General features: G+C 40.9%; 2 protein-coding genes and 2 non-coding genes across 10 annotated transcripts; all 4 read right to left on the bottom strand.

Annotated features, from left to right (window-relative positions):
- Nucleotides 1-1,543: 1,543 nt before the first annotated feature.
- naca (nascent polypeptide associated complex subunit alpha) lies at nucleotides 1,544-9,697 on the bottom strand. 7 transcript variants are annotated; one of them, XM_034694877.1, is made up of 9 exons: nucleotides 9,570-9,697; nucleotides 8,496-8,570; nucleotides 5,967-6,845; nucleotides 2,944-3,029; nucleotides 2,593-2,670; nucleotides 2,353-2,499; nucleotides 2,100-2,228; nucleotides 1,891-2,013; nucleotides 1,544-1,662 (listed from the first exon to the last, which is right to left on the bottom strand). In XM_034694877.1, exons 2-9 carry the CDS (start codon nucleotides 8,563-8,565, stop codon nucleotides 1,648-1,650), a joined length of 1,527 nt encoding a protein of 508 aa, XP_034550768.1. In that variant the 5' UTR covers nucleotides 8,566-8,570; nucleotides 9,570-9,697; the 3' UTR covers nucleotides 1,544-1,647. The 7 variants fall into 7 exon arrangements, 4 of the variants coding, with proteins under 4 accessions (XP_034550768.1, XP_034550769.1, XP_034550770.1 ...); XM_034694878.1 differs by lacking the exon at nucleotides 9,570-9,697 and adding an exon at nucleotides 9,282-9,486; XM_034694879.1 differs by lacking the exon at nucleotides 5,967-6,845 and having other exon boundaries at nucleotides 9,570-9,693.
- LOC117822185 lies at nucleotides 1,739-1,812 on the bottom strand. The gene has a single exon (XR_004633140.1). It is a non-coding gene; the product is annotated as a small nucleolar RNA SNORD59 (small nucleolar RNA).
- LOC117822186 lies at nucleotides 2,764-2,837 on the bottom strand. The gene has a single exon (XR_004633141.1). It is a non-coding gene; the product is annotated as a small nucleolar RNA SNORD59 (small nucleolar RNA).
- Nucleotides 9,698-12,020: 2,323 nt separating the features above from the next.
- On the bottom strand, nucleotides 12,021-17,263 carry prim1 (DNA primase subunit 1). Its single transcript, XM_034696621.1, has 14 exons — nucleotides 17,147-17,263; nucleotides 16,736-16,867; nucleotides 15,935-16,092; nucleotides 15,730-15,836; nucleotides 15,554-15,627; nucleotides 15,324-15,460; nucleotides 14,314-14,372; nucleotides 14,062-14,171; nucleotides 13,854-13,945; nucleotides 13,593-13,725; nucleotides 13,441-13,510; nucleotides 13,241-13,353; nucleotides 12,355-12,453; nucleotides 12,021-12,210 (listed from the first exon to the last, which is right to left on the bottom strand). Exons 2-14 carry the CDS (start codon nucleotides 16,842-16,844, stop codon nucleotides 12,140-12,142), a joined length of 1,332 nt encoding a protein of 443 aa, XP_034552512.1. The 5' UTR covers nucleotides 16,845-16,867; nucleotides 17,147-17,263; the 3' UTR covers nucleotides 12,021-12,139.
- Nucleotides 17,264-18,221: the final 958 nt, after the last annotated feature.

The raw sequence follows: 18,221 nt of genomic DNA, 5'->3' as shown, positions 1-18,221 counted from the left end.
TAATGAGTAATGTCTGCTCTATATGTTCACCTATGTAACAGTGACATGTAACATGTAACAATAAGTAAATTAAAGTAAAAATCCACAGGGAGTTTTTTGTTGTTGAATCAACACCAGTGATCCAGTTGAAACCTGTAGGAATTGTATTTTATTTTATTCTATGCATTTGTTTTTATTGTGAGCTCAATTCCCATACAAAATTATCTGCTTTACAAATATAGTGGGAAATAAACAGTCTCACTTCATTAGACTTTAATAAAGGGTGAATAAAGGGTTTTGTTTGCATTATAACTAAGTCCAATCCTGTATGGTTCTTCTCATTTAAAATGTTGACTACCTACAACATTCTGTGATTAGGATGTTGCACATTAGACTAATTTTGAGTAAAAGAGCATTTGTGTCCAACTCTGGTCATTGTTCACAAAGTTTATAAAGGTCAAACAACCAAGTGGAATGTCAACAAGCAAAGAACATGTTTAATAAAGGGAAAGAGTAGACATCATTTTGCATGCATTATTCTCACTCTGCCTTCAGTTGGGATCTCACATTTATTATATCTTTGAACGTTCAGATTTTCAAATCATAATGCATCCGTTTAAACCACAAAAAACATCACAAATTCTGCATTCTTTAATACTACATTAAATTAACTAAACAGCATGTGTCCAGCTTCAAAATGAGAGCAGACTTCGATAAATTTCACCTTTCATACTTGGACCTACTCCAAGCAGGACAGGTTTTTCAGGGTGTGGCTTTACTCTGACTGGGTAGTCTGAATGGTGCCATGCTGGAGGTTTGATGTAATTGCTCACCTCCATCAAACCGGAAGTTTTAGGAATCATGAGCAATCAAGCTACCCCACAATAATAAAGTTTTGCCAAAGTACACACACAGAAGTCACAAGGCTAAACAAAATAAACTGGGCAGTGGAAAGGAGACTTGTGGAGTCCTGGAGGGAGCTCTGTTAAAACTGAAAACTACTTATTGAGACTCGACCTCTGAATGTGAAATATATTATCTTTGGAGTTGTAACCTGAAAGCATGAAGATTAAAACATGGGGAGCAACACATAAACAGATACTTTCTAAGTTCCAGTTTGGGAGCATTTACTCAAGCCAACACTTTTCATGACCTCCAATGAAAATATTTTACATGGTTTCTTGGGAGTCTGAATTTTTACAGAAATATTAAATAAGCTTCACAATCATACTGTTGTGGAGCTTTGAGGGGTTTTATTCAAATGAAATAAATGGAGAGCCATGCTCAAATAAAATATTTTTACAATATTGCAGTTTTACACATACAACTGATACTTCACTAAATTTGTCAAATTAAACCAACTACAGTCTATTTGGATCGTCATTCATATTTTTGATCCCAGTCACTTCTATGCTTCTTAACAAAAAAAATAAATAAATAAATAAGTAGCATGTTTATGGTTTACAGCTGACCCATCTATACATGTATACAAATGATTTAACCACTAGCCTTGTTACCTGGGTATTTTTTTGATATGTTAAAACAAAAAAGACCAAACATCACATTTTCATTTCATCAAGCCACAACTTTATTTCCATCTTGGGTATAAATTGTATAAACGAGCTTAAATCAGCAACCTTTCTTCAACCCTTCCAAGTCAGGGTCCCCTTACATTGTCAACTCCTGCAGAGAGGACACAAACAATAGGTTAGTCAGAATTATGAGCAAAGAAGTTTCCTCCTGTGAGTAAACAAAGTTCTCTTCTCAGGACAGAGGGGTTGGCTTCAGTATACTCAGAAGAACGAAAGTCACTGTGTTAATCATCACTGAAGAGGTTTTTAATTTACATTTAGCTACAGAGATATGTACAAAACGTTTTAATACCACTGGAAAAAGCCCCTGGAATCTTACCATAATAGCATTGACAATGTCGTTGTTGTTGTTTTTCAGGGCACGTACAGCCTTCGCTCGCGACACGTTGGCTTGCGACATAACGAGTTCAATGTCCTTAACCTCGACTCCGGTCTCATCAACCTGTTAAAATGCAAAAGGGAATTGTTAGACATAGTATAACTCAAACAAGGCCTGCGTATTAGTATTTGTCCTCTGTCACATCTTACCTCTTCTTCTTCGCTCTCCTCCTGTACTGTTGGCGTCTGTGTGTTTTCCTGGATATTTGAAACGGCTTCTCCCTGTACCTTGAACTTTTCTGCTGCTGCCAGCTGGGCTTGCTGGGAAAGATCCTCGATCTACAGCACAGAATAAAATAGGACATTAAAATAAGGACATTTTGTAACTTTTTGATCATCCTTCGTAAAAAGTCAGAAGATGACAAACTCAGATCATCGTGGCTAATTTCATTCCTGGACGTACCTTAGCTTCACCGAAGACGATGTATGTGTCTGATGCGGGGCTCTTGTAGACGTCTGGTTTGGTAATGACGAACAGGATGTTCTTTGACTTGCGAATGGTGACCCTGGTGACCCCTGTTACCTGCCTGAGACCAAGCTTTGACATTGCCTGAAAGAAAGGTGTCATTTAACAATGGTGGTTCATTTTTTCAATCAGAGAAAGTTAAAGTGGAGAGGACACTAGTGCAACCGAGATGATTACCTTTCGTGCCTTCTTTTCACTGCGGCTCTGTTTGGCTTTGCTGACTGGTTCCTCGTCTATTTCAGCTGCTGCTGCAAGCTGTAACAGACATCCGACATTGTATGTCCCGTGAATGAGGATGAAATAAAATGATCAACTAATTTAAAATAGTTTCATTGTGTTGATGCTTTCTCTTCTCAGGACAGATAAAATGGCTTCAGTGGACTCAGAAGAACGAAAGTCACTGTGTTAATCATCACAGAAGAGTAACGGGAGGGCATCTGCCCAAAATGTTTCACATAAGCAGCAGATGTTGGGATCTTTACTAAAGCAACTGTGGACGCAATATTTTAAATCATTGTGAACTCTCACCTGAGCTTGCTGTGTCTGTGTCTGTGCAGAGTCCTGTTCCTCCAGCTCAGGGACTGAGTCATCGCTGTCTGACTCAGTGCCAGATCCTACAGAAACCAGTCACAGAAACCTAAATTTAGTCACCACATGCCACCCATTTCATGGCTTTCCATTTGCTTATCAAAAAAATGTTGCTGCATCAACCCTGGGGAATCAAAAAATCAGTTAGTAAATATTGATCCAAAACTGTCTATTACCTGAGCTGAACTACACCCAGGGCAAAAGTTGAAAATATAAACTGCAATAACCACGTTGGCGTGACAGTCATTTTCCTACACTGTAGATACAATAACCAACTCCAAACCAAAACTATCTTTCACAGCCTGAGCACTACGCACCTTCATTAAAAGCATAAAATGGCTGACGATATGCAAGGAAAAAAAGGAACTGGCAAGTGCATCCATTCAAAAACTCAGCAGTATCTTTGAGTACCGACAACATGTTAATTTAACGCAAAACATACGTTTACCTCACAACCTACATTTCTACAAACATGTCTAAGCATCTGAGCAGGTCCTGCAGAAGAGAAACAGAAGGAACAACAGGAGGCATAAAAGAGAGAAAGAAGAAAATACCCTTGTCATTCTTGATCACAGTCTCCATCTTGGCTGGGGTTTTAGCAGGAGTGGGGGCGGGTTTGGGTGCTGAGACAGGTTCAGAAGGAGTTTTATTGATTACCTCTACCTCGGGTTTAGCTGGAGCAGGTGTTGCGACAGCCTCAGCAAATGTGAGTTTGCGTGGAGCTGGTGCAGGAGCAGCCGGCTCAATTGGGGTGGTGGGTTTTAATGGGGCAGGTGAGGGCTCAGCTGCTGGTTCGATAGGCTTAGCAGCCTCAGCCTTGACCTCGACTGGTTCAGCCATGGCAACTGGCTCAGCAATCTTCATTGGGGCTGGTTTACTGACTTCAATGGCAGCTGGTTTAGGAGCCTCCACAGGAGCAGGTTTAGCCTCTTCAATTGGCTTATCAGCCTTAACTGGAGCAGGTTTAGCCTCTTCTACTGGCTTCACATCTTCAATAGGAGCAGGTTTAGTCTCAACAGGTTTAAGAACCTCAACAGGAGCAGGCTTGGTCTCGGCAACAGGCTTAGGAACATCAACAGGAGCAGGCTTGGCCTCTGCAACTGGCTTGGGAGCCTCAACAGGAGCAGGCTTGGCCTCTGCAACTGGCTTGGGAGCCTCAACAGGAGCAGGCTTGGCCTCAGCAACGGGCTTGGGAGCCTCAACAGGAGCAGGCTTGCCTTCTGCAACTTGCTTAGGAGCCTCAACAGGAGCAGGCTTGGCCTCTGCAACTGGCTTAGGAGCCTCAACGGGAGCAGGCTTGGCCTCTGCAACTGGCTTAGGAGCCTCAACGGGAGCAGGCTTGGCCTCTGCAACTGGCTTAGGAGCCTCGACGGGAGCAGGCTTGGCCTCTGCAACTGGCTTAGGAGCCTCCACGGGAGCAGGCTTGGCCTCTGCAACTGGCTTAGGAGCCTCAACGGGAGCAGGCTTGGCCTCTGCAACTGGCTTAGGAGCCTCAACAGGAGACGGCTTGGCTTCTACAACTGGCTTAGGAACCTCAATAGGAGCGGGCTTGGCCTCTGCCACTGGCTTAGGAGCCTCAACAGGGGTAGGTTTGGCCTTAGGAGCCTCAGTAGAAGCTGGCTTAACGGCCTTGACAGCTTCAGCAATCACTTCAGCCCCGACCACAGGGGGTACGGTCGCTGGCAATTTTATTGTCTTCTCTGGAGGGATAAGTGGAGGAAGCTCATCCTCTACAACAGCAACAACTGGGGCAGCTTTTGCAGTGGGTGTCTTTACCTCAACAGGTTTGAGAGGGCTAGAATCAAGAGTCCCAGAAAATGAAACTGGAGCTGCCACAGCAGGCTTTGAGGTTACTTTGAAAGCAGCTGGGGCTGTGACAGGCTTTGCAGTAGTTGATGAGGGTTTGCTTGGCTCAACTGGAGCAGCAGTTGCTGCAAATTTTTCATCTGCTGCCGCCATCTTGCACTCCACAGGTGCAGAGACAGGGGCAGGCACAAACACCTCGGCTTTTTTAGCTTTTCCTTGTTTGCCAGCCTTGACAACCTTTGGGGTGAAGCGGTTAGCCGGGTTAGCAGAGGCACCGCCAGGTGAGGAAGCTAGGGGAGATACTAAAGGAGAGAGTGGGGTTGAGGTAGCAGATTTTGGTGAGGTGGGAGAAGAGGAGGAGGCAGACATGGAGGAGCGTTTTCTTCTGCCAGGGACAGCCTTTGGGGCAGAGGGACCCTGAGCACTTTTGGCATCTTTGCCTTTCGGCTTTGCAGGACCTGAAGCTGCCTCGGGTTTCTGGGAGGAAGCTGGGGCAGGAGGTGTAGCTGAATAAGAAAAGGATTTCTTTAAAGTCTTTGGATGAGAAGGGGAAGGTCGAACCCATGCGAGTTAATTGATCAAAAACCAAGATGCACTGTCCTCCGATCAGGGTTAGGAAAAGGACACAAAAGCCTAACTTCAGAGTTTGATGTATTTGTCACTCTAAATGCACAATGCATACCAACTACTTCCAAACACAAGGAACACATATTAACTCAAGATGCCCTTAAGAGAAAAATCAAATCAAATGCATTTATCACAACAGCACAAAGAAAATACCCCCTTGCTGATAGCTGGGCCTGTACGCATAAATGCACCTGCTAGCACTTCAAGGCAGAACTGACCAACACTTACCCGAAAAGACTTTGTATGAAAATTAATTTGGCTTCATAAAGAAATGGAACAAACTGGAAGAAAATGACCAACCATTTAGAAAAATCTAGAAAGTAAAAAGAGAAAATTCTAATGTCAGGATAGCCCCCGACCTGCCCTGAAGGCCTGAAACCATTTAGGTACCTCTCTCACATGTACTGTTTAGTGTAAGATATGTGATACCTAAACTCAGCTGCATGTTTATCACTTAGATGACCATTTCCCTCCAATTAAGTGGTGCATTTAAAATTAAGAAGCACCTCTTTCACACAAGATAAACCAACCTGACAGGTGGTGAGTGGAAAGAGGAGGGCCGTCACATTTGGAGGTCCCCTTTGACTGAATGGCTTTTGTGGGAAGTGTAACAGGCTCTTCTTTGTTGGGTTTTTCATTTTGAGTAGCCACATCGACGATCACATCAGCAGGCAACACGGCATCTTGAACCACTTCCGATTTCGTCTGTTCTTCTACCTCAGTCTTTGGAGCATCAGTTGCCGTCACATCTTCAGTGTTTGCACTGACGCCTTCAGGAGCACATGGTACTGGATCAGCAGGGATTTCTTCTGGCACAGCTGCTGGCTCGTCTTCAACAGAGGTAATGTCTTGGACGGCCGATTCTTCAGCAGCAACAACTGACTCTGTAATTGGAGCTGCTACTTCATCAGCTTGCAGATTTTCCGACGACACCACAGGGGCTTCAGCAGGAGGCGCAGACTCTTCAGGAACTGACAAATCAGCTGCTGGCTCATCTTCAACAGAAACCTGTGCAACGTCTTGGATGGTCAATTCTTCAGTGGCAGCAACTAACTCTTGAATTGGAGCTGCTACTTCATCAGCTTGCAGATCTTCTGATGGCGCAACAGGAGCTTCAGCAGGGGCCACAGACTCTTCTGGAACCGACACATCAGCTGGAGCGGCGGTGGCGGCTGGCTCAGCAGTCACCTCTTGCGGTGGAACAGGTGTTGTCTCCTCTATTTGCTCAGCTACTTCTTGGATCACAGCTTCTCCGTTCGACTGATCAACAGTAGTCTGAATGCTTGCTTCTTCTGGGGAGCCTATCTCTTGAGTAGAAACAGCGGCTTCTGGAGTTTTCTCCAGAGGGGTTGTCTTGCTCACTGTAGCGTCAGCAGTCTCGAGAGGAGTAGGTGAATTCAATACTGCAGCTGATAAAGGACAGGCATCATGGGTAACATGAGGGAGGGCAATCAAGGTAGTTGGTTTTGGGAGAAGTTCACTTTCAGGGTGTAATAAAAACAACATAGTGCTCCACACGTGAATGGTACTGATGAGTTTGTGAAAGAGGTTGAAGACGTGGAAGTGACTCCTGGTAAGCCCGTGTTAACAACGAGGGGGTGTTTAGTGCACCTTAGGAAAAAAGGTTACCCAAATCCCATCTCCATGCAGTGGTTTAGTGTGAGGTAAGGGGTGAGTAAAAACCTCCATTATTCCATGAAGGCAGACAATGCATGACAACAATCTAAAAACCCAAAATCCAAAGTCATTCTTTAATCCATTTAAGAAGGACTCTTATTCAAATGGTAACGATCCAACAGTTGCCCTTATTTGAGTGGTGTTCGGGTAATGAACCTTCAGGTGTAGGAGCTGCATCTGTGAAGTCCCTGATTGTCTTTACATGATTATTGTGATGTCGAACAAAAAATAAGTGCACAAGATTACCACTGTTAACCCTATTTAGTAATGTTTTAATAATTTCAACACTGACCCCAAATATAGCTAACCAGTTTATCAACTAAATTAGATTAGATGTTAAAAAAAATAAACAGAACAGGAAGGAAAGCTGAAAAAAATAACTAGATTGACTATGGCTTCTTAAAGCACATGGACCTGAATCCGTATGGAACAATGTACTGACCAATGAGCTTGCCTATTAGCCACTTTTTTCGTGCTGTCTGCCACTTATCAGTTAAAATATCAATATAATATAACCTGCCCCACTTGTCAATATGCACCTCCACCCATCAAAAGATCATTACCAGAGTAACACATTAAGGAGCATCCTGGTGAAAAGTGTTGCATAAAATCAATAAAATGTGTAAAAGAAAAATGTGAAAGTTTTATCAGTAACTTTACTGACATCTGAACAGTCATGATTCAGTGTTGTGAGGACTCCTCACCATCACACTGACTCAGACACATCCATACTTGAGGTCATCTACAAACAAAAAACAGAAAAACCCATTCTGCCTTTATAAACCAGTTATCTGATGTTTTTAATCACACATTCATTACCCAGAAATATTATACTTTAAGTTATAGCTGTATAAAAAGTAATTGTTAAACAATGAGATTCTTTAGTCAAGCTTAAATGCGACAAAGATTGACCTGTGCTTTGGCTACTAAACTAATTTCAGGCTCTAAAAAGTGAGTTTTTAAAAGGTGCACAGGGAAAAACACTCAATACCATGCATTGTTTGCTAAATCCCAATGTCAGTGCTAGTTCACCACACACCATTGTGAGTTTGTGTAAATACAAGAGGGGTCCTGGATTACTCCTTTAGAGACAAGAGGGGCAGACCGGCAGAGAAAACCCTAGTAAAGAGTAACACTACATTTACAACTGTGTCTGGTGACAGAACAACTATCACCTGTTAGACCAACTCAGGTCAAACCAGCTGAGTAAACAACCCATACCAGAAACTCAACATTTTAAGCACCACTGTCCCTCTGAATCAACAAATAGCCCATCACAGACAGATATTTGTTGAATAAATCACTTTTTTAAGAGCTCCAGGACCCCACCGTTTCATATGCAGTCTAACATGCACGTTTATGAGAAAATAAAATATACAAACCAGTCTCCACTTGAGGCTGCTGCATCTCCTGCTCGGTCACAGGGACCGTTTCTGTGGCTTCACCGGGCATGGTTGCTGGAGTGGAAAAAGAGATGGTATATTAGCAGGGGCGTGTCCAGAACTTTTTCAACCGGGGATGGCCCAACTGAGGCTCTCACATAGGCAGGGGGATAGGCCAGTGCATTTACAAATAAATAACATTTACCCTTTCTGTCTTCACAACCTACTTTCATTTAAGTATTAGACAGTTGTTATATTCCTTTTGACTTAAAAAAAAACATGACAAAGTGGCATAAATCTTCTAAGCTTAAAATATATTTTTTCAAAGTCACATTTGGGGGCACTAATAAAGACATCTACTGTCAGCCTTTAAACTCATCCCAAATTACAGATTTTAACAGAAACCCTATTTCTGACAAGGCAAACAGCAAATCATAGTTTAGGATTCTGGGGTGGCAAATTGGATTTCAAGGGGTGCCAGTGCCACCTTTGGCCATACCACTGTGCAGTAGCCCAAGCTACGTTAAACTACATAAATGTAAATCCAACATAGTTTAAAGGGAGCTGGAAAACACGTGTTAGCTAACAGATTAAAAGTGTTTAGTTGGCTAAACCAGACACTGCCAGTTGTCATGGCTGAGAGAACAGGTGACAGAGCCCATGCGTTACCTTAGCATGTTCTCTGTATCAAAGCAACACTGAGCTAATGTTAGCTAACTAGCTGTGTCAGCCTCCACACTGGGTACATGCAGGGTAACTACCTTTCATACACAATGACGATCTCACCTGAGTTTCACTGAGTTATTTAAACAGACATATCAGCCAGTGTTACATTACTTGTTATAAATGCGGCCCTGAAAGACTGATAGTAAACTGGTAATCATCATGTTCCCCCATTTTGAGCAGGTAACGGCGGCACAACGCCACATATATCACTGGCTAGCTGCATCAAATACACACAATAACTGTACTGGCTGAAAGATCCGACTTTACTCTAACACATGATGTTGCTCTAGGATGTGGATTATTTGATAAACAGCTAGATGATGTTGGATTATAAACGGAGACACTCACCGACTTGGGACGTTATATCCAAGATGGCTGTAAGAGAGAACTTGTGACCTCTCGTTTCACGGTAATATCCGGTTTGCAGCAGAGCTTTCTACTTCCGGGTTGTTTAAAGACGCAACCAGTCGAGTTTCATGGTTTTAGGTGGAATTGACATCATTAAACGCCATACCTGCCAACATTGGACTGTGAAAAATAGGGAGATTTTCTGTAGTATTGTAAAATCAACCTATATACAGCATATATAACCCTGAACTGCAGATTAATACATTTAATAAACAGATATGAAAGTCAAATAATTGAAATGTCTGTTAAGTTAAAGGTTTGCAGTAAAATATAGAAATAAAAACATACAACATTTTAAAAAATCCATGTCTTACAAATATGACAAAATTCATAAACATGTTGAAGAGTGAGAGTAGAGTGAGCCACTGCAGTGAGGAGTAACACGCATATTCCTGGTAGAGTGGTTTGCGTTGACACATACTTTGATGTTAATACCATTATAGTATTATTTCAATGCAGTTTGAATGTAGGAGTCTCTGTGACATGAATCTAAATCTCTATGTGCTTTTTAAAGTCATTTATCTGGGTCCTTTAAACCATATTTATTACCTACAGCTAAATGTTATCTGACCTACAGTAACCTCTGCATCCTCAGCCTCTGCTGCTTTCTGCTCTTTATTTAAAGAAGGAAGAGATTTCCTCTGCATCTCCACCTGAGGTTATCAGGTAGTTTAGTGATGTAATAACTTCACCTGTGATATTGTGATAGTGACACTGTCAGCACTCTGTCATCAGATTCACACAGCTCTAAAATCTCCTTATGAACTTTAAAGAGGATGCTGCGTTATTGCATGTCACAACTTAAGTTAGCTAGAAAGAGGAATTATTATAATAATAATAATTTTTAATAATAATTATTATTATTATTATTATCTCCCATTATGGAGATCATAGATTGTATAACACATTGGCGTAGTCTCTCTGACATCACCCATTGGTTTCTGAAGCTGCTTGTTTGATTTCTAAACATTTTCCAGAAGACACAAAATGTTCTCTGGAAAATGAGAAAATCTCTTGCTTAAAGTTACAGGAGTAATGAAAAGTCAAAAATAAATGATGAATTATGATATCAATATCGATGAAAGAGTTTCACTTTACATTGCTAGAGTAATGAAATAATGGGAGTGGATTACTTTCCCAGAGTAAAAAATGACATAAATGTAACAGGGTCAGATACATACCTGTATATTTCAGTTCCTTGTGTTTATTATTACACAATTATATACTTGGCAATTGTTTAAATATAACATCAGAACTCTGGTAAAGCTGTGTGCTTTGATATGCAGCCCCTCCTTCCTCTGAGTTTCTTCTTCTGTGGTCTATATTTGTTTTGCCCCTCCTCAGAGAGGAGGACTCTGTCAAAGCTCCACAGCCTCATGGACAACATCCACCACCCTCTCTACAACATGCTGGTGAATCACAGGAGCACATTCAGCACAAGACTGATCCCTCCTAAATGCACCACAGAACGCCACAGGAAGACATTCCTGCCTGTGGCCACCAGACTGTACAACTCCTCCCTCTCTGATGACTGAACTATATTCTGTACTGTGTAATAACGTGCAATAGAGCTACACTGCAATATCCCAGCCACTTCAACATCCTGTATACAATGCCTTAATTCCCAGTGCTTTTGTACATAGCGAACTGTAACTTTTCTGCGCTTCTGTATATACTTATTATTAATCAATTAATATTATTTTATTCTTATTTATATCTTATTTTATTCCTTCTTTCTCTTAATATTTGGACTTTTTCATACTGTGTATAAGAACCTTCTGTAACAACTGAATTTCCCCCCGGGATAAATAAAGTATTTTATGATTCTGATCCCCTTCATACGTTATCCCTGTGGGAGAGGTGGGTGTCTATTGTTAAGCTGAAGTTATTATTGTATTACATGCATATTATTTATTTAATCATTTTGTGCTTTACATGGAGGTTTCTGTGTGTGTCTTTGTGCCAGGTATGGGTATAATAAGTTTACTGTTATTCCATGTACTTTATTATTACCTGGCCTACATATGTTATCCCAGTGGGAGAGGAGCTAAAGCAGGCTGTGCCTTACATGGAGGTTGTGTGTCTTTGTGTCAGATTATAACAGAGAAAAAAAACAGTTCCTAGCTATATGAAGGACTTTTAGTGAAGTAGTCAAAACCTTTTCAGAATTAGAAATCCTCTAAGTGTGAGTACACTTTGTTTGAGGAAAGAAGTATTAAACACAGAAACACTTTTGGCTTACCGCTCATCAATCCAATTAGTGAATACTCCACAGGCAGAAATCTCATAAATTATAAATGAGAAGCATCTATGAAGTTAAATGTAAATACACTATGTGTATAAATATCCTGTAAAACTTCTATCATTCAGAATAACTGGATTGAAAATAAATTTAAGTTTTGAAATACCAAATTTATTGTCACAAACACTGTACAAGGAAATATGTAGGAAACAAGTAATAAAGAAAATAAAATCTGCTGTATTCAGAAAGTCGCACTGCAAAGATGGGATTAGAGAAAGTAATTTCTCATAATGGACCCATCCTCTGATTGTTGATCCTGTTCAAAATTCTTTTTAAGATCTGAAAAGAAAAAATGAATAAAAGGACATTTAATAATAATAATACATTTTATTTATAGGTGCCTTTGAAAGGACTCAAGGTCACCTGACATGAAAGTGCAAATTGTGGAAAAAACTTGGTTTGTAGGCTTACAAACAAACTCACCACTCTTTCTGAGAAGTTCTCCTTTCCAAGAACTCGCCATTCCATCCAGAAACTGATCAAAGTATTTCACATACTTAGCCAGACTTGTTCTTTTGTAATCTAGAAAAACAAAACAAAAATATATGAATTCTATTTTTCTTTCAAATTGATCTCTCTGTTATTAATTATAACAAAAGAATAACACAAAATTCAGACATTGGAGGAGCATACAGATGAGGCCTCAAAAATCTGCTCAAGGCCTGTGAGATTTTTAAAATGTATTTCTTTAAAAGAAAAAACAAGCTACGGTTCAGCTTGTTGTCAATGTTCTTGACCTAATTTTTAGGCAGTTAATCTGATCACGACATGGTAGACGATAGCTTGAGGAAGTTGTAATTAAAGAGGCTGCTTTAAGTTACTTAATATCTTTCTGTGCATGCAGGGATGAAATGGTAAAAACAGGACAAAAGTACTATGACAGCCTCTTAATTTTAGTTTTTAATGTTAAGTCAGATGGATATATCTCCTTTTTTCTTGTCTTTAATTCTTATGTTGTACTTTGTCTGACTATCAAGTCTTAGCATCCAATCAAAACTCTGACAGACTTGAAAACGTATCAGAAGGTGCTACTTTGCAGAACTGGACTATATGTGTATGTAGGACCGTCTGGATGGAGAAGAAACTAGATGCTGAGCCAAATGCACAACATCTTTTTTTTTGATGGTGAGACAAACAATATTGTTTCTATTTTTTTGGCATTACTGCATGTTTTTTTAAAAATCAACAAAGAAGCTGAAAACATGTTCATATTCAAGAGAATTTTAGAATTGACTCATTCAATTGACTCTTTAAAGGCATTTCAATGTATTTTTAACAATCAAAAGTTTATGTGTGATGAAGATCCCACCTCTGATCTTCCGTCTCTCTGCTGCGTCCTTCTCCTCTTCTTTCTCCTTTGTGTCCTCTAATTTCTCTTCCTCTTCTCCTGCCCTGGGTCGATCCAGCTCCTCACAGATCAAACTATAAAAACAATGACACCACAAGCTCCAGCGAGTGTCACACATACAACACATACCACACAATGAGTGACGTTTAATTTACACTTACCTGATCGTGGGCACATCGAAAGGATCAAATGTGTCCAAGTCTTTGAGGTCCATGGGGACAGAGATGCGCCCTGGATGGAATAAAAACTAAAATGAGATATTGTTTGCACTGTGTTTACCACCCCATCTTGATTTGATTGGATCCACGCTCACCAGTTTTTGGATGGACACTGAAAGGACTTTTCAGCAAGTGGTTCACCCCTTTACTGACGTTCACATCCAGCCGAGGGTAACAATACTGCAGCATGATTTCCTTCTCAAAGTATTGGCCCTTTTTTGCAGTTGCCTGGAGAAGACACAGTATAACAGTTCATGTGTTTAATCTTTCAATCATATCTTTAAACCAATTGGGTTGAAAAATAATAAAAAAAGCTTTAAATAAATGTCATTGTGTAATCCAAAACAAATCCAAACCTGCTTCTTTTGAGCATGGTCCTTGATCAGCTCCCAACGGCTCTCAGGTCTCCTCTCATTCTGGAAGTGCTGCTGTAACTCTTTTCTCACATGTAAGGGATGAGTTAAGGTCAAGTCTAGTTGTTTGGTTAAAACTCACATCCTCTACACACACATTTATGAACATATTACATTCTAGTGACAGTACATCAACTCTACGGCAGGATATCTTCAGGCACGAGTCCCAGCACTTTATTTACAGATTCCTTGCGGCCCAGAATGTCCTGGTCCTGAAGAGCGTACTGAGGGAAGTACTGCTCCACCACTGTCAACGATTCTCTGTTAGGATCATAGGTATAGAATTTTAAACAGCTGATGATACAAATATATAAAATAAGCAACCTCAAAAACAGTAAATCAGGCGTAATCATCAAAATCACATCACAGTTACAGCTGCACAAAGAAATGATCTGAATCATACCTGATAAAAGGGTGAATTGGATCCACCAGCACAACTTTCTTCACCGTCTCTTCACCTCCCTAGAGAAATATCATTAAAGTCAGTCTTACTATTCTTAAAATCCAGAGCTCATACCTATATATATATATATAAGTAACAAACACAATATGTACACAATACATATACATAGAGGACTGATAGAGAGCGTCATCACATGGTGCGACAGCAATCACCTGAAGCTCAACATCAGCAAGACTAAGGAGCTGGTGGTGAACTACCGGAGGAACAGGAGGCCCCCAGCCCAGGTCCTCATCCAGGGGGAGGAAGTGGAGAGGGTGGACTCATACAAGTACCTTGGGGTCCAAATCAACAATAAACTGGACTGGTCCACCAACACTGATGCCATCTACAGGAAAGGACAGAGCAGACTGTTCTTCCTGAGGAGACTCAGGTCCTTCAGTGTCTGCAGCAGGCTTCTGAAGACCTTCTACAGGAAAGGACAGAGCAGACTGTTCTTCCTGAGGAGACTCAGGTCCTTCAGTGTCTGCAGCAGGCTTCTGAAGACCTTCTACCAGTCTTTGGTGGCCAGTGCTCTCTTCTTTGCTGTGGCGTGCTGGGGGGGGGGGCATCAAGACGGGTGAGGCCAGCAAGCTCAACAAGCTGGTAAAGAAGGCCCGGTCTGTGGTTGGCCTAGAACTGGACAGTCTGGAGTCAGTGGCTGAGAGGAGGTTGGTGGACAAACTGTGAGCCATCCTGGACAACCCCTCTCACCCTCTCCATGATGAGCTGTGGCTGATGGGGAGCTCGTTCAGTCAGCACATCTTCCCACCACGGTGCAAGACTGAACGCTTCAGGCGCTCCTTTGTGCCCACCGCCATCAGACTGTTAAACAGTAATGGAGGCCAAAGACTGCACCAAGCTGACCACTGTAAAGTAATATCTTATCTTATCTTTATCTTATACCCTGCTGTAAATCTAAAGATCTGTTGTAATCATCTAAAATCAAGCTAATCTTATAAAAGTGCTGTTACCTTAATCAGGCTGAGGTATTCTGCAACTGCAGAGCGAGCTGCCACAGACAGCTTCCTTGCAGCTTCATCACACACCCAGCAATGTATTCCTCTTCTTCCAGAATACACCCACAACAGGTGCTGGAAACCAAAGTCCTCTGAAAACATCACAATAAAGGAAAATGAGTGTTAGACACAAATTTAAGCAACACTACAAAAAAACCTTGACACAAGATCGATGACAAACAAACCTCGAAGAGCTCTGTCCAGGATGCGAACGGCGATGGTCATCAGAGTCCAGCACTTAGTGCAAATGTCTGCAGCACTTAAGTAAGAATTTCACAGTGATTATATGGAGACTAAGGAATACAGTGGTGGTTTATAATCATTTAGGGATGTGCATGATCATGAAACAAAATCCATTTACCTGCAACAGCTCCTGACGTCATCATAATCTGTCATATCAATATCAAACACCAGCTCCTTCTCCAGTGCCTGAAAGGTTCCTGACTTCACTGTGTTGTGTTGATTGGGCTGTATGGATGACAAACAGGTAACACTTGATCCACATGACTGGCTGTGGGGGACAAACCTAGACAGTGTAAGCAAAAGGCAGATAAATGCAGACTCACCCTGTGACTGTATATTGCTCCAATGTCGATTTTGTACGGGTTCATTTTCTGCATTTCCTTCTCCAGGTCTGCTTGAGTGCTGAACGACTGGTAGCGAACATAGATGTCATCTTTGAGTGTGAAGGAGAACTCTCGGTTCTGAAAGTAGTTCTTCTGCACTAAGGTAAGCAAACAAATACAACACATTAATCATGTTTTGCATCTTTTACACAGTCATTTAATAATTATAATAATAATAATACTACTTTCTTTATATAGCACTTTTAAATACAAGTAACAAAGTGCTTTACAGTGGGCAATAAAAACAAGAAGAAGTGCAAAGCAAAATGAAGAGATAAAAAATAAAATGAAATAAAAACTTAAAAAGCATGCAAGCTTATAAAACAGACCCTTAAAAACAGATTTAAAATTAAATAAATCACATAGTAAAAGCTTTCCTGTAAAAATGTGTGTTCAGTAATGACATAAAACACAGGACTGACTCTGCAGGTCGGATCTCCTCTGGCAGGCTGTTCCAGAGGGTAGGAGCCCTGACTGAAAAAGACCTGTCCCCTTTGTTTTTCAGTCTGGTCCTTGGAACAATTAACAGAGCACTGCCAGATGATCTCAGACTAGGACCAGGTTTGTAGGGGGATAACAGCTCAGAGATATGTAGAAGAGCAAGTCCATGTAGTGCTTTTAAAGTCAGTAAAATAATCTTGAAATCAATCATTTAATTCATGTTAGGACATGAGAACAAACAGTACTATATTCATTCACCCAGCTAACCATCACTGTTTGCTAGCTTCAATGTCCACTTACCTCCTCCATAGTTTAGCCAGCGGTGATACTGGGAGAAGGGGAACAGTCGTCGGTAGTACAGCGGTAATAAATCCGGCAAACTGGCCGAGTCATAACCTGAAGACGGCATAGCCTGATAACCTACTGTAGCAGCTGCAGTAACGCAGGAAAAGTGTGTTAAATTGCTTGTTTTCAGACGCTACTAGCTGACAGCTCTGTATGTTGTCTAACAGTGAAGACAGCGCGGGAAAACGCTCAACCAAAGAAGAGGACCAATGAGATGAGGCTATGACAATGACGTCACACAGATCCGGAAATATGTTGGGTCGAATATCTTTCCTCGATATCTGACAGTAAATGTAAACTAAAACACAAAGTTATAAAAGGCACATAGCATGACTTCATCTACTCCAGCAACTTATTTTATCTTACATGACGTCCACAGCACGACACATAGTTTTAATTATCGTCACGTGACGATAGAGAAGCCGGGAAGAGTCGTGGGGAGGCGGCTTCTTCTTCTTCTTCTTCTTCCTTGGGTTTTATGGGCGGTTGGCAAACAACGTCAAGGTGCATTACCGCCACCTACTGGTGTGGAGTGTGAATCAGGCGCTATTACCTATCTCTTCTAAGAAATAATAACAATAACGATAAATAAACAAAGAAATAACCAAAAGACAAGAAATACATAGAGAAAATAAAGTAAAAACAAAAATAATAACAATAATAATAATGAAAATAACGCAACACTCAAATCTAGATCCTCTCTATCAACCTAGTTCTATTAAAAAACTTGAACAAAATTCTATAGCATGCATCCATCGAGTTCCTTTGTAAAAGATCAAATACGTTCAACGTCATCTGGCTCTTTCCCAACCTCCTTACCATTTCTCTTCTTTCTGTGTCATACCTTGGACATGTTATTACTACGTGCTCCACTGTTTCTTCCTCTGTGCAAAAGTCACACAGTCCTGTTGGATGTTTCCCTATCCTTACTGCATTACCGTTCAATCTTGAATGACCACAACGTAGTCTAGAAATGACCACTTCCTTTCTACGAGATCTGAAGGTATTCCTCATTTTACCAGTTCTCCTCTGGATCTTGTAAAAACACCTTCCTGTTTTCTCCTCCTCCCACATCTTTTGCCATTTCTTCCTTATCTTAGGTTCAGCTTTACTGCACGGCACTACTATTTCAACATTATTTCTTTTTGTAGCAGCCTTTGCAGACTTCGAGGGGAGGCTCATGGGATATGTAGTCATTTTAACTCTGCTGATTTTAATTTATTTTAAAGTCAATTCATACAGGAAATATAATTTTTAATTATTTGGAGTTCCTCGCATATTAAGTTTCATACTTATTTTTTAAGTGTTTTTGATTTTTATTAATCAGGGTATAAATTCTTGATCAACTAACTCCACTCTGTTAACTGACTGTAGATGCAGAGTTCCTGACACCTTTAAGGGCTGAACCTGTTGAAAGCATCAAGATAATTGCTTTAAAAAT

The sequence above is a fragment of the Notolabrus celidotus genome, chromosome 11 (genome assembly GCF_009762535.1).
Source record: "Notolabrus celidotus isolate fNotCel1 chromosome 11, fNotCel1.pri, whole genome shotgun sequence".
NCBI classification, from domain to species: Eukaryota; Metazoa; Chordata; class Actinopteri; order Labriformes; family Labridae; genus Notolabrus; species Notolabrus celidotus.
This window is presented reverse-complemented; position numbering and strand designations above follow the sequence as displayed.